At 35.7% G+C, this 14983-nt stretch overlaps 3 protein-coding genes across 6 annotated transcripts in view; 2 read left to right on the top strand and 1 right to left on the bottom strand.

Annotated features, from left to right (window-relative positions):
• Positions 1-1464: 1464 nt before the first annotated feature.
• LOC107732561 (cerebellin-2-like) lies at positions 1465-3308 on the bottom strand. Its single transcript, XM_016543921.1, has 3 exons — positions 3021-3308; positions 2777-2896; positions 1465-1841 (listed from the first exon to the last, which is right to left on the bottom strand). Exons 1-3 carry the CDS (start codon positions 3306-3308, stop codon positions 1644-1646), a joined length of 606 nt encoding a protein of 201 aa, XP_016399407.1. The 3' UTR covers positions 1465-1643.
• Positions 3309-5449: 2141 nt separating this feature from the next.
• LOC107732576 (neuropilin and tolloid-like protein 1) lies at positions 5450-13171 on the top strand. 4 transcript variants are annotated; one of them, XM_016543937.1, is made up of 10 exons: positions 5450-5742; positions 6137-6198; positions 6341-6475; positions 6553-6801; positions 9445-9486; positions 9577-9704; positions 9865-10093; positions 10302-10415; positions 11433-11450; positions 11932-13171. In XM_016543937.1, exons 1-10 carry the CDS (start codon positions 5681-5683, stop codon positions 12513-12515), a joined length of 1623 nt encoding a protein of 540 aa, XP_016399423.1. In that variant the 5' UTR covers positions 5450-5680; the 3' UTR covers positions 12516-13171. The 4 variants fall into 4 exon arrangements, with proteins under 4 accessions (XP_016399423.1, XP_016399425.1, XP_016399424.1 ...); XM_016543939.1 differs by having other exon boundaries at positions 6137-6202; XM_016543938.1 differs by lacking the exon at positions 11433-11450.
• Positions 13172-13857: 686 nt separating this feature from the next.
• Positions 13858-14983, top strand: part of LOC107732578 (protein FAM173B-like) — a 1693-nt gene continuing 567 nt past the window's right edge. Inside the window, exons 1-3 of the mRNA XM_016543942.1 lie at positions 13858-14260; positions 14602-14739; positions 14898-14948. Of these exons, the coding sequence (XP_016399428.1) occupies positions 13976-14260; positions 14602-14739; positions 14898-14948 (474 nt within the window). The 5' untranslated portion in view covers positions 13858-13975. The remainder of the gene's footprint in view (positions 14261-14601; positions 14740-14897; positions 14949-14983) is intronic.

Below are 14983 nucleotides of genomic sequence, written 5' to 3'. Positions count from 1 at the left end.
GAAGAAGATGCAGTGGCAAGACAAGGGATTTTTTTTAAATACATTTTTAAAAGTTCAAGGTCTGAACATGATGTCAAAAATCAAATAAAATTGTAAAATATTATCTAACATAACGACTGGTTACCCCCTGAAATAACTCAAACTTTGATATAATATAATGTGACACGATCTTGACGAGTGAAATATGTGCTAGCGTCTTTTTAAGCTCTACTCTTGGAAGGAATATTTCACTGTTTAACACTTAACTCCCACATCATTCTCATACCTCATCACATTTGCATTTCACCTCCAAATAATGCTGTCTTCACAGTTTTTAATTGTGCCCATGGTAATAAATTACCTAGTTTCCATCCCGTTTCCCAGCCATGCTTTGAAAAATATATAAAGCTATAAATGTTAAATCTTAAAAGTTCACTGTTGTGTAAGACAGCATCTTAAAACACATGCTATGCCACTGCCCTGACCTAAATGGAAAGACAACAAATCTGCATTGTGTCTATATCTTTCCAGTTTTTGCACATATTGAACTCTGTAGGCGGGTGTTAATTTCATCCTTCCTAAAACTGCCCCATTGAGAGACTTAGATATATTTGAATATTATATTTTACACTCTTGTTACACAATTACTCTGAAATACAACTTTTAAGATGATAAAATCCCCATGTGAATCTGTAGATGTAGTCTAACTAGTGGGAACTCAAGGTCTATGCTGTACTCAATTGTAGTTGGTGTATGTATCAAAAAATAAATGTGACTGAAAAATGTTGCACTGCTTGTTTTGATGTAAGCATTTAATAATCATTCATATGTGTACTGAACAAGATTCCAGTTTTTGACGGACAGCTGTTGTTCAGCACCATGGACAGCGTTGAGCTCTTCTCTTTCTTTCACTCTATTTTTGGATAGTTCATCCAAAAAAAGTTTTTTTTTCTCATACTATGGAAGTCAATGGCTAACAGCAACTGTTTGTTTACCAACATTCTTTAAAATATCTTCTTTTGTGTTCAACGGCAGAAAGAAATTCATACAGGTTTGGGACAACACTATGGGTTGAACTATCCCTTTAAATGACTGTATACCCTTCTTGAAAAAGAAAACTCTGGAGTCCTATAAGAGTTTTTAAATACATTCCTTGTGTTTATGATATAGTATATTTACATTCAAGTAATATAAAAATGCAAGACATCATTGCTTGTCTATGCATTAAGCCAAACAACAATGATTAAAGAGAAATGCCTATTTTTTTGTACTTACTACGCTCATACTGAACATCAAATTTATAAGGGCTATACAAATCAATAAAATGACAAGCACATAACAAAACACATTTCGTGCAAAATATGCTCTTGAATGCAAAAAATATCATTGACAATAACAAACCACTCTTTTCCAAAGCAATATGCAGACATCAATTAGTCCAAATATGGTCACTGTCCTACTTTCTTTTGAATCTCACAAATACTTAAATTCACACACACACATACATACAGTACATACAAACTTGTTACATTTATTCAGGTCCTAACAATAAATAAAATAAGCTAATGCATTCCATGTTCTCTCTGCTACCTTTATTTTTGAAAGCAGATACGGAAATGTCTCTTTGTCTTCAGTCTGGGCCTTTTAAAATGGGTAATATTCAATTAGAGAGGGAAAACAAGAAAGCCAGAGAATGTGGAGTACTTCCACCCGCCCATGAGGTTCCCTCTCTCCAGTTTAAGATATAGTCTGTCTTCACGCTCCAGGTGAAGCAGAACGCCGTTACTTGCTGCCTCTCGGGTCACATCTTGATCACCGGCAAATGCAGATATTATTGGGTATTCATTATGCATCAGATTGACCTAATGACACGGAAACACAAAATGTGATCAGATGCATTACAAGAAGCCAGATCATCCTTTACTCCATAAAACTGAATAGTATCTGTTTTTATGTTTTAGTATATATTTTTAATTACTAATAAGTAATAGTGACGAGTACCATTTCCGTTTAACTTTTAACTGTTGGTAACTAACACTTGTTAGATAGTCCTTATTCCAATATAGTGACTAGTATCGATTCATTTAGTAGCTAGTATAATACATTACATACTAGAAAATAACAATTTGGTACTAGTCACTGTTCTAATAGTGAAAACTTACTATTCTGTTTTTACTGGTAAGAATCATTTTTCCAATTTAATTATATGGGGATCTGTGGTTTGCATATTCATATTCCCCTGTGACTAGTTAATGAATAACAATAGTTATTGGCACCTATTCCAATTTGATTATTTCTGAGTTACTATCATAATTGGTATTTATTTCAGCTTTGAAAGTGGCTAATTAATATATACAGTACATATTTATGAGATACAAATATCTATCCCAAATGGTATGGTAACATATCTCATCTCATTAGTTATCATTTCTTTATTTGTCATATGAAATGACTAGCCAGAATGATACTTTACAGTTTAATTAAAATCTTACTGGTAAGATTACAGTTGGAATACAAACGTCTAATAAATAAATACGTATGTCTATTCAGTTATACTAAGAAACATGGAACATATTGTAAATATTAAGTAAAAGAATGAGTAGTAGTGTCAAATGTATTAGTAAAACTGGAAAGGTACCAGCAGTAATTACAATAAATAGTCAGAAATCTGCATTTATCAATGTTTTTATTTTTTATTTTTTTACTGTTATAATTCACTGGCAAAACCATTAAATTTAAGTTTCAGTTTGTTTGTAATTAGTTTCTGATAAAAACCCTGAATGTTAAATAGACTCACCTGAATTGTCTGTCGGTTGTAGACCTTCACAACGTGAAAGCTGAAGCTGTAAATGCCTCGCCGAGGAGCTTGAAATACACTCGCCTTAAGATCGAAATGATTTCCAATGTTCACTAGTACCTGCAAAAAGGTGTTTGTTCACTTAGTTAACGTATGTTTTGGAAACATGTTTTCGGGGGGAAAAATATTAAAGGCTACTTAACGCACAGATATGCGTTGCCTAAATGTGAAAGCAGGGTCTGACCTGATCAAAGTAGATTGTCATGGACTTGTTACTCATTTCTGATGGTTCATGGTTAGTTCCTCTGACCGCAGAAAAAGCCACTTTAGCACCAGCAGCTCGGACAGATATCCCAAACGACGAGGTCACTCCACCTTCGGCTGACGGGTTCGAGTCACACACAACTAAACATTTTCCTTCCAAAACTACCGGTTCTGTGTCATTCTGTCCGAGGGAAAACGCAACGCCGAATCCCAAAAGAAGGGTGGAGGCCAGCACGGCCAAAGATCCCGGTTCCTTTGCTCTCAACATGACTGTGGAAGACCTCTGAGCAAAAAATACTACCGAGCACTCTTTGGAGATCAGTGAAGACGACAGCACCCCTCTCCCTCTCCCTCTCCCTCTCTCTCTCTCTCTCTCTCACTCTCTCAATTCAATTCAATTCGATTCAAATGAGCTTTATTGGAATGACTGTGGAACAGCACAATTTTGCCAAAGCAATAAACAGCGAACAAGTTATACAGGCATATAGATAGTAAAAAAAAAAATCTTATTCATGACCATATTGTACATATATTATCACATAACAAACACACACACACACATCCCCACCATGACACGAGTCCCCATGAGTCTGTGTGTATTCAGGTATAAGTCCCCACCGGAATAGAAACACAGGTACACACACACACACACACACACACACACAAAAACAATAGTAAATACAAGGTAATTATTTACAGAGAGCATTGATAAAGAAAAGGGGTGTAAAAAGATATTAAAGCATTGTTACATGAAGAGACTTTAAAGTAGCGAAGTATTTAGCACTTCAAATTTGAATTCACACATGCAAAAATTGTTAATTAAATGCAAAATGCATAAAACTTAAGCGAATGACTATAGCAAAAGAGTTGATATATAACAAGTCCTTTGGCTTTTTCTTTTAGCAACATAAAGATTTTTGGTTAAATGTTATGAATGTATAATAGAATGTGCACAGCTGGCATAAAATGTCAACATATTTAAATATGTTTCAGAATTCAGACTTGTTCACACATAACTTTGTAAAACTAAAATGTTTGAGCTGTCAGTGTAAAAATTTTATGTGACAGATTTTGTGGAGTCACTATTTATAGTAACAACTTTAAATCAGTTGAGTACCAGCTTTGCATGCTGTTCAAGTGTGATTATAGCTCATTCTAATGCAAATTTGCTGAGATTTTTATATTAATTAAATGACACTTGACAACCACAAATTTATAGAATTTTTTAATACAAATATTCAATCAATATTTTTGTTGTTATGTGCTAATTGATCATTGTCTTGCTGAAAGATGAGATTTAGCCGACTGAAGCAGGTTCTCTTGCAGTATTTCCCTGTTATGCAGCATCCATTATTTCTTCTGTTTTAACAAGATGCTGATGGAAAGCAGCCCCACAGAGAATGTCAGTTTAGCAGAAGGCATTTGGGACCATATTAGTGTCTTATTTTTCTTTTTTTTCCCCCTCCACATTTCTGTGCTTCTAGTTTCTAGTTTAAACACAGTCTTGTTGTTAGGTGCATCTGCAGCAATACAGTGGAAAGAAACATAAAAGAAAAGTGGATTTTTTTGCAGGCTATCATTTGTCCAGATGCCACAGGACAGCATGTCTCTTCATGTCTTTCTCTGTTCTTAATAAACATAAACAATGATCAGTTAAATTACATACAAAATCAGTCTAATTTTAAATGATCTGTGATTGGACTGTCTGAACAAGGTGAGCATATAGTTGTTTTGATACCTTTATCTCAAACTGTGTCAGAGTTTAATTAATTTAAGTGGATACAGAATAATAAACATGACAAATATGGATTCAGTACTGTATATAAAAACAGTAAAGGCATAATCTGGAAAACCAAGACTTGTGCATTATAGGGAATAATATTCTGAATATTTTACAGTTTGTTTGATACATTTATCTCACACTGTGTCAGAGTTTAATTAATTTAAGTGGATACAGTATATAAGTATTGCATACATTAAAAGTTGTAAAATTATTATAAAAAACATAAAATTGTAATTCCAAAAACGGAGCTTTGTGCGATAACAGGTATGTTTTCCCGAACATTTTAGTATTGGTTTTATATTATAATGTTACGTAGTTAAATTGTTTAATTAATTTAAATTGTAAATTATTATTATTTTTTAATTCCTAGAAATTAAGCCTTGTGCAACATAAAGGGCATATATTTATGTCTATCTGAGTTAGTTTGGGCTCAAAACATAAAAGCTGCAAAGAGTTTAATTGGCAAAAAACCCGAATGTCTAATGAATGTCAAACGTCAAACTAACTTTACCGCCGTAGCTACTTAAGCATACTCAGTTAGCAAACCATGGGTTAAGATCACCTGGACAAACTTCATCTGAGGCAGGGTATCGCATATAGATTATTCTGGCCAAATATGAATGAAGGGATCGTGTTAATCCACTCTTCGTGTCCGCAGGTTTTCTGTGCTCTGTGGAGGATTACGCAGATGTGTTCAGCCTGTTCCACAAGTCTTCAACTACATCGTGAGTTCGGTGAATAGCGGCAACAATTTTTGCGATCCTTTAAGCAGCTTCTTCTAAAGACGGGCTGCTTTATACCGTAGTTATATTTTATCTCAATTTTATCCTTCGCCTCGCCACTTCCATTCGCATTTCATGGAATTCAAAGTTGAAACCCTTGGGGAGAATCATGGTGCCGCGGGTGAAACTGCTTGTTGGTGAGTAAATATCAAAACAGTGCGCGAGCCTATGAAAACGCACATAAATATAATGTTTCATTTTATTGTTATGACCGAGTAACCTCTTGGGAACAATACATGCATGATTTCCTTTAAGTTTAAGCCATATTCGTATATTTAATGTGTTATTCTGTTCGCATGTTCACACGAAAACAAGTAGCCTATATCACTAAACCTAAAGTGGCAGTTAACATGTAAACATACACTTGTAATAGTGGTGATAAAGTTGCAAAAGGCATAGATAGATTAAAAACACTATTTAACAATATATAAACAATATACAGTATATAAACAATGTACAGAGTATACTGTACATTGGAGTTGTATTTGAACATTTAAGAACTGTGAACATTATTCTTGTCTCTTTTTGCAGTTGTTGCAAGTCTTGTCAATCTGGGATTTTCTGGAGCACCAACAGCACCACCAAAGAGAGCTGTAGGTAATTATCTCTCATTTGCAATTACCTGGTAAGTAAGCAAGAAGGGCATTGTGATCTCATGCAAAAGTAGTATTGATTGATTTGATTGTAGATTGTTTTTTATATATCTTTTAATAAAGTAATGCTTTGTCTCTTCAGTTAAAAACAATTCAGGTGTGATGCCGGCAGGGTTGTGTGGTGCTTGGATCAAAGAACCTGATGGAGGGCTTTTCACATCTCCTAACTATCCTGAAAAATATCCTCCTGACCGAGAATGCATATACATAATTGAAGGTTAGCGAGCTTCCATTTTGACCGTTTTTAATCAGTAACATCTGCATATCTAACTAGAGGTTTTAATTATGTCATAGCTTCTCCAAGGCAATGCATTGACCTGTATTTTGATGAAATGTATGCCATTGAGCCATCGTGGGAGTGTAAGTTTGACCACATTGAAGTCAGGGATGGCCCCTTCAGCTTTTCTCCTATTATCGGACGTTACTGTGGACAAGAGAGTCCGACCTATGTTAGGTCCAGCGGACGATACCTTTGGATAAAATTTGTGGCAGATAGTGAACTAGAAGCCACTGGATTTTCAGCTCGGTACAATTTCACCCAAGGTAAGAGTTGTGTTTTTGTCATCAGTATATGCATTTTTCTGTATCCACCAAGCATTTATCAGTTTCTTAATGCAAGTTTATGTAAAACCTCATGATCACGTCCAATATGATTTGAGAATCTTGTACTTCAATGGAACAACATCTGACCGTCTGTAAAAAGAGTCACATGATCATTGTCACAAATTTACTTGATTAGTTACCTGGAAATAGTGCAGAATCTGATTTCTTATTAATTTTACTTCTTGTTTTAAAATGGTTTAAATGTTACAGGTTTAAATTAATTACAATTTGAATAGCAGATTTTGTGGTCTCAAACTTTTGGACACTGTATCTATTCTGAAACGAAACGTATATACAGTTATAATATTGGTTTTGTACTGGTGGTTTATTCCTCCGTGTTTTGGTAAATGCTGTGTTCTCTGCTCAGGTCAGATGGCCCTGCATTTGTAGTGCAGGCACACATGAAGCAGCTGAGTGGGGGAGGTTTGTGATGTCTCTGATCCCAGTTAATGAAAGCTTGTCTTCAGAGGAGCACACTCAGTCTGCCCCATGTCCTGAGCTCTGTCCTCCTAATTCAGCTTCTCCAAATCCTATTGCAAATCTATGGGATGGCCAAAATAATTTGCTTTATGCAATACTGTTGGGTTGCAAAGGGTCACAAGTCTTTTGTCAAGATATTTTTGAATCCATATTTCACATCATTCAATGAATAGCCAAAGTGAAAATGGAAGTGAGTGTTTTTTGACTACTCGACTGAGGTTTGGGACAGATGTGATGTCCGTCTTGTCTAAAGTTGGCTGGTCTTCCTGATTATGTGATGTTTCTTAAATTCTGATTACACCAGTGTCCATTACAGCTGCCTAATAAACACTGAACAGCAGTGCTAATCTCCTCTCAATGCTAAATCCAGTCTTTAGATTTTGGTAATGAAGCAGGGTCATAGGAGGAGAGGACCAGCAATCACATTTTTGTCCTGAGCCCCTGTGAAATTGATTGACAGCCCTGTAATTAAGGAAGCATACAACATACATGCATCATCAGCAAAGATATGACATCTACACACTGTGGAAACCCAACCAAAATTGCTATTTATTTACTTTATTTAATTTTTTAAACAAAAACTAACATTTTTAAAATCTTACAAAATGTACTTTTGTAACCACTAAAATATGTATGAATGGTTATATTACAAAAAAAATAAATAAATGAAAATAAACTTTTTTTATTTGATCAATTTTTTTTTTACTGTAAAATATCATTCTGCACATCATAAATCAGAGATTTATTAGAGACCTACATCCATGCGTCCGGTTACATCAGCATAAAGAATAATCTTAGCCAAGTTGTACCAGAGGTAAGAAAACACGAGAGGATTACTGTGAATCCCTGAATGATTTTTGACCGAAACTCTAAAGGACTCTGAAATATCCTGGTGAATTTTTTGGAAATGATATTAGATCTAGATAGACATGATAAAGAGAGGCTATTACCTGTTTAAACTTGAAATACTGTGCATAAATAAAATAAATTCAAACAGGCTTCGATATACACACCTACATATTATTACTTTGCTTCCTGTCACACTGGGCAGCCTAATCTGTGTGAGGCTGGTGCAGGGATTATTAATCCACGTACAATCATGACTCAAGCCTCAGGACATCATTCTCATTTCCTAATCCTATGCGTTTCAGTTATTATGGTAAAAGAAAATAAATGATTATGCTGGGACAGAAGTTCCTCAAGGTCAGGGAGAGAAGTCAACCATGTGCTTTATTTTTCTGTGTTTGTCTTTCAGACCATCAGTCAAATAAAATTCCATCTGTTTTTAAATATTTCCTATGTTCTTAGGAAGAAATAATGCAGTCTATACACTACTGTTCAGAGGTTTGGGGTCAGTAATAGATTTTAATGTTTATAAAAAGAAGTCTCTTAGGCTCATCAAGGCTGCATTTATTACAAAAATACAGTACATATTATGAGTACAAATTAAAACTACAATTTATTCCTGTAATGGCAAAGCTGAATTTTCAACAGCGATTACTCTAGGCTTCAGTGTCACACGATCCCTCAGAAATCATTCTAATATGCTAATTTGGTGCTCGACTTTAACATTTCTTATTATTATCAATGCTGAAAACAGTTGTGCTGCTTAATACTTTTGTAGAAACCATGATCCATTTTTCAAAAAAGTTCAAAAGAACAGCATTTATTTGAAATAAATTTTTTTTTTTTTTTTTGCATTACAAATGTCTCTACTGTCACATTTGATCAATTTAATGTGTCCTTCCTGAATAAAAGTCTTACTGACTCCAAACATTTGGACAGTAGTGTAAATGCACTGTTTTGCTGGTATCCTTACTGGCATGACTTACTTTTCTAAACCAGCTTCCGATCATTTGATCATTTTGGATAACCAGTGTTTTTGCTGGTAAACAGCATGGCATAAACCAGCCTTTAAATTCACACTGATCTGTCTTTTCAACTGCAAGAAGCCACCCCTTTTGATATTTAGGACCATTTTTATGTCGCTTATGTGAATATGAAATCACTTGTGAGTTTGTGGGTTACGTGACCTTGTAAACTAAACAGATTAAGGCCTTATAAAACTTCTTAATCACTCACTCTCCTCTGCCTGCTTTGCAGATCCTGATTTCAAAGACCTTGGAGTTCAACAACCTCTTCCTAGTGAGTGAAGTGTTTTTTTTAATTTAATTGATCTCCTCTGCATAATAAAACCACTTCACAATGATACATGACTGTGCTTTCATGTTGTAGTTTGTGAATTTGAGATGAGCGGGCCAGAGGGGATTGTGGAGTCCGTAATGGTTACCAAAGAGGGCAAAGCATTGCAGACAGAGGCTGTAGACTGCAGGTGGTTCATAAGAGCTCCTCCTGGCTCGAAGGTAAAACTCCAACTTTATTTAATGAAATTAAAGCCCAGCATGGTGGCCTAGGGCTGATCTTGTTACTCTCCACTATGTAAGCACCTAAAACATAAACATAAATTAAAATATAAAATGGTCTCCTAAGAACACTGATATAAATGTGCCTCTTCTTGTATAGATCTATTTGCGTTTCCTGGATTATGAGATGCAGAACTCAAACGAGTGCAAGCGTAACTTTGTGGCAGTGTATGATGGGAGCAGCTCAGTGGAACACCTGAAGAATAAATTCTGCAGCACAGTGGCCAATGACGTGATGCTGCTGACTTCATTAGGTGTGATTCGCATGTGGGCCGATGAGACCAGCCGCAGGAGCCGATTCCGTATCCTCTTTACCACCTTCCATGAGCGTGAGTCATTCGATCTTGTTTTTTAAAATCTTAACACATTTCAGTAGCACATACAGATTTCTTTCTAGCCTTAAAGTCGTGATTAACCTCTTATTTTAACTCCATATTTGGACTAACACATTATTAGTGCTGTACTGAGTCACTTCAGCAGTTTTAGTGTCTCTTGTGGTTTCTTCTATAATTATTATAATTTTGCTCTGCTCTTCAGCTCCATGTGAAGGAGACGCTTTCTTCTGTCATAACAACATGTGCATTAACCACACATTGGTGTGCAATGGTATTCAAAACTGCGTCTATCCTTGGGATGAGAATGGTTGCAAAGGTATATAATCACGTATTCAAAAGTAATACATTGATAATTCACTTAAAGGGATATTCTACCCAAAAAATTAAAATGATGTCATCATTTGCGTACCCTCATGCCATTCCAAACCTGTATGACTTTCACGACTTTTGTGGAACACAAAAGAAAATATTTTGAGGAAGGAACAAAATAAAATATTTTGTTCATACAAGGAAAGTCAATTGGGGTCCATTGGATGGACAAAAGACACATATTTTCAAAATATCTTTTGTGTGTGTGTGTGTGCGCGCATTTTTGTGACGTATGATGACACAAATTTGTATAATGACATGGGTATGACATAGGTATTACAAGGAGAAGGTGACTTATGAGGACATTACCCCATGTCCCCATGTCCCCATTTTTCAGAACGCTTATAAATCATACAGAATGAGTTTTTTTGAGAAAGTAAAATGCAGAAAGTTTCCTGTGAGGGGTAGGTTTAGGGGTAGGGTTGGTGTAGGGCAATAGCACAAACAGTTTGTACAGTATAAAAACCATTACGCCTATGGAATGTCCCCACAATTCACAAAAACAAACATGTGTGTGTGTGTTGTTTTGATCTGTATTTGGATACCTGCTATCTTTCCAAATTGCTGAAATATCAGCCATTGGTTGAAGCCATCCATCAACTTGACTATCATTGTAAGTTAATTACCCTAGTATTTGGAAGCTTAGGTCATGTGCACAAGAATGTGATTAAAGGTCTGCAGTTGAGTGGATTGCAAAAAAAGAAAGCAAAAAAACTCGCAAAATTTTGTTCAGTTTCAGCCACTATAGGGAGTATGCAAATATGGAAACGAAGATGTTTTGTCTATCCCTGAGTGTTGAATGTTATATATATAAGGACTTGTGAATGTATGTTAGCCATATGTACCTGTCATCTTGCAAACTGACTTCCCAAGGTATTTGGATTCCGTTTTTGTTGCTTGTCTTGTGGATCCAAATAAAATAATAAAATGTGTGTGTGTGTGTGTGTGTGTGCGTGTTCCACAGAAGAAAGAAGTCATACAGGTAAATGATGAGAGCATTTTCATTTTTGAGTAAACAACACTTCATATTTTTGGGAAAGCAATACTTTTTTGAGAAATCAATAATTTTATTCAGCAAGGACACATTCAACTCATTGATTAAAAGTAACAGTAAAGATATGTATAATGATACAAAAGAAAGTTCCTACAAAAATATTAGAATACTATAATAGAATGATTTCTGAAGGATCAGGTGAAAATTCAGCTTTCACGGCATCAAATTAAATTACATTTTAAAATGTTTTCAAATAGAAAACAGTTATTTTAAGTAATAATATTTCACAACATTTACTGTATTTTTTGATTAAATAAGTGCAGCCTTTGTAAGCACAAGAGCCTCTTTCAAAACCATTAAAAAAACTTACCAACCCAAAACATTTTTACTGTAGTGAATATCCTTTTTTTTTTCTTTTCTGAATTTAAAACAATGTGCCTCATACAATATTTATGCTCCTTTCATACAGAGAAAAGAAAAGCCAATATCCTCGACGGTCTCGACAACACTAATGTGACCATTATTGGCGTGACCTGCGGATTGGTGATTATCCTGCTCACCATGTCGATAATCATTCAAATAAAACAGCCACGGAAGAAGTACATAATCCGCAGAGATGAATTTGATCCCACCTTGCTGCACGAGGCCTTTGAACCCCCACACTATGAGCTGTGCACGTTACGGCAAGCAACCTCATCCGATGGTGAGGTTTTACCTGAAGACTTCCCCAAACTGCAGCGCACCTCCTCCAAATGCATCCACGGCCACCACTGTGGCTCCCAGGTGTCCAGCACTCGAGGCAGCCGCAGCGATCTCAGCCTGCGAGATGCTGCAGCTATTCTCTCAGAGATGGAGCCATCTGTACAACCCCCCTTCCCTATGCAAGCCACCCCTACTAGCCGCAGGAATATTCTAGTGATGAAGCACAGCTACTCGCACGATGGGGCTGAAGAGTGCGACCTGGATGATGAACTTTATGATGGGCCCACCACCAGCCGTGGGCGAGCTGCAATGGACAGAACTGTGCATCGGTCAGTATCCAATGACTTTTGATGGTTTTCCATGCACGTCAACCCAGCTTTTGGATAGACTGTTTCTTTATTGTCCTATTTGTCTTCCTTTTTATTTGTAGTAGTCATGCACTTGTTTATTAAGTTTGTTGACAGACAAGATTTCCTTGTCTAGTCACTCCATTTTCACCATTTTGTATCCATAAAGGATTATGGATCAAAAAACATGGGTGCATTAAATGGATATGTGAACCATAAAACTGTATTGCTGTTAGTTTTCTTTTCCTGTTTTGTATATGACTAGTCCTAGGCTGTCTAGTCCATATAATTTGATGACTGTTATGCACTTTTGTTTTAATCCTAATATTGAGATGCTGTATGATATTAGGACACTCAATCATTGCATATGTTTAATGTAAATATTTTGATTTGTGCTGTTTGGTGTGAGTATTATTTAAAACATTTCATAGCATTACTGCTATGGCTATTTTTATCTTTGTGTCTTGTGATGTGGGACAGACTTCGCTCTTACCTTGAGCTGTGAGGTTTCATTTTATTGTGTTTTAATTGTGACTTAATTTATTTGTATTTTCATTGCTTTTATGCCTATGTGAGAACATTTGTGCTTCTTTTATACTTTGTTACCCTTCATGCTCCACTTTTCATTCTCATATCACATTACTGATAAAATTACAAACAAGTACGATTGTTATACTGTGTCTCATCTTATTGCATTTTTATTATAAAATGTGATGTAGAACAAAAATGGTCTTTAAAAAGTGCCTTTCCATTGGATGCATCCTCTTTCCTTGCTTATTGGTAACATTTTAAAGTGGTTGTAGGCATGCGAACACTTCTAATATTGCCAGCCTCGTCATAATAATATTTAAATACTATAAAAGTACTGTTTTCATTACAATTGTCATTTTAAGTTGAAACACAGCAGCAGCCAGCCAGAGATGCGTAAAGAGCGCACACATTGGGGTTTGTGAGTATATCCGCATAATAGTGCCTCCCTCTGGTATATCAAAGTAATTGCAGGAGATAAACTTTCATCACTATTTAAAAACAACAGTATAAAAGTACTGTTAATGAACGGGCTATAAATCTTGAACCCACAATTCGTTAGGTTTCTTCAAGTCATTTTTATTATCTCATGAATTAATCATATTTGTGTGTCCGTCTGTAGTAAGTGACAGTCAGAGAGCGGAACTGATGTTGCTTCAATCTGTCGTCAGACAAATAAGGAGATGCACCGGTTCTCATGTCTTTCGTTTCGTGAAAAGTTCTGTGGTTGTTTATAATATATATATAGCATATATAGGCAGTATAATTGTCTGTATATTGATATGATTATGCCGTTAATTTATTTAAATGTTTTGCTCATTACGTGCACATTTAACCGATTTTAATTGCAAATTTGTAAAAAGCTGCGTGCTGTCACTGGGCTGTCAGACAGTGAGGAGATGGTCAGCTGATGAGTCCCGATGCTTTCATTTCAGGATGCCTGACTTTGGCACAGAATCAAATCCCTCCACAGAGACTTATAAGCAGGGATCAGCTGGTGAAAGTGCTTTTAAAAAACGACTCGGTATTATTGCAACTTGTGTCGTCGGAGGGTCATTGGTCGCTCTGTATGCAGTGACTGGACCGTTTGTTGCACCAGCACTGAGGAAAGTATGTCTCCCATTTGTACCTGCAACAAGGACACAGATTGAAAACGTTCTTAAGGTTTTGAAAACTAGATCAGGGTCTCTGGTGGATAGCGGCAGCGGAGATGGACGAATAGTGAGTTTCTTTTGATTTTTATATCCATTTGTTTTAGTAAAGAAATTAACAATTTATGTATGTATGTATTTGCGTTTTTAATATATGACAAAGAAAAGGATTTCATACATTTTCTCAGAGATGCGAAGTCATTATATCTTCATAAGAATATTTGATGTTCCTTTTTAAAGCCTCCCCTGTTGATTTGATTAATAAAATATAATAAAATTTAATAAAATACAGTGGTATATATCAGTATTACAATACAACTGTATAATGTTATTGATGTTAGTTGATCACAGTTTGTTAATCTGTTAACAGTCCTAAAAATCTTGTTCCTCTGTGTGTCTGGTTTGGTCTAGGTTATCGCTGCAGCAAAAAGTGGCTTCAAGGCAGTAGGATTTGAGCTGAACCCATGGCTGGTCTGGTACTCCCGTTACAAAGCCTGGAGGGAAGGTGTTCATCACAACACATCTTTTTATATTTCTGACCTTTGGAAGGTGAGAACAGACAGTTCAATCATAATCTAAATGTGGATCTTCCATTATATTTGTAACTAAGACTTAAGTTGTAATAACTAAGTATTTACAGATCGACACAATCTGCATGTAATCATGGCACATGTGTTATTAGTCTCTTAAACTGTCTTCTTTCATAGGTCAATTTTTCAGAGTACTCCAACATGGTCATCTTTGGGGTTCCTCAAATGGTATGATCATATGACTAATTACATATAATTATATA

The sequence above is a fragment of the Sinocyclocheilus rhinocerous genome, unplaced genomic scaffold, assembly GCF_001515625.1.
Source record: "Sinocyclocheilus rhinocerous isolate Xijiao unplaced genomic scaffold, SAMN03320098_v1.1 scaffold1420, whole genome shotgun sequence".
NCBI lineage: Eukaryota > Metazoa > Chordata > Actinopteri > Cypriniformes > Cyprinidae > Sinocyclocheilus > Sinocyclocheilus rhinocerous.
This window is presented reverse-complemented; position numbering and strand designations above follow the sequence as displayed.

What these genes read in the sequence shown, in the direction of transcription:
- LOC107732576 (XM_016543937.1), top strand. Translation starts at nt 5,681, where the DNA reads ATGGAATTCAAAGTTGAAACCCTTGGGGAGAATCATGGTGCCGCGGGT. An exon ending in CAGCACCACCAAAGAGAGCT is followed by an intron (nt 6,199 to 6,340) that starts GTAGGTAATTAT and finishes TTGTCTCTTCAG; the next exon opens with TTAAAAACAATTCAGGTGTG. An exon ending in ATGCATATACATAATTGAAG is followed by an intron (nt 6,476 to 6,552) that starts GTTAGCGAGCTT and finishes ATTATGTCATAG; the next exon opens with CTTCTCCAAGGCAATGCATT.
- LOC107732561 (XM_016543921.1), bottom strand. Translation starts at nt 3,308, where the DNA reads ATGTTGAGAGCAAAGGAACCGGGATCTTTGGCCGTGCTGGCCTCCACC. An exon ending in TGACAATCTACTTTGATCAG is followed by an intron (nt 2,897 to 3,020) that starts GTCAGACCCTGC and finishes ACCTTTTTGCAG; the next exon opens with GTACTAGTGAACATTGGAAA. An exon ending in ACAACCGACAGACAATTCAG is followed by an intron (nt 1,842 to 2,776) that starts GTGAGTCTATTT and finishes CCGTGTCATTAG; the next exon opens with GTCAATCTGATGCATAATGA.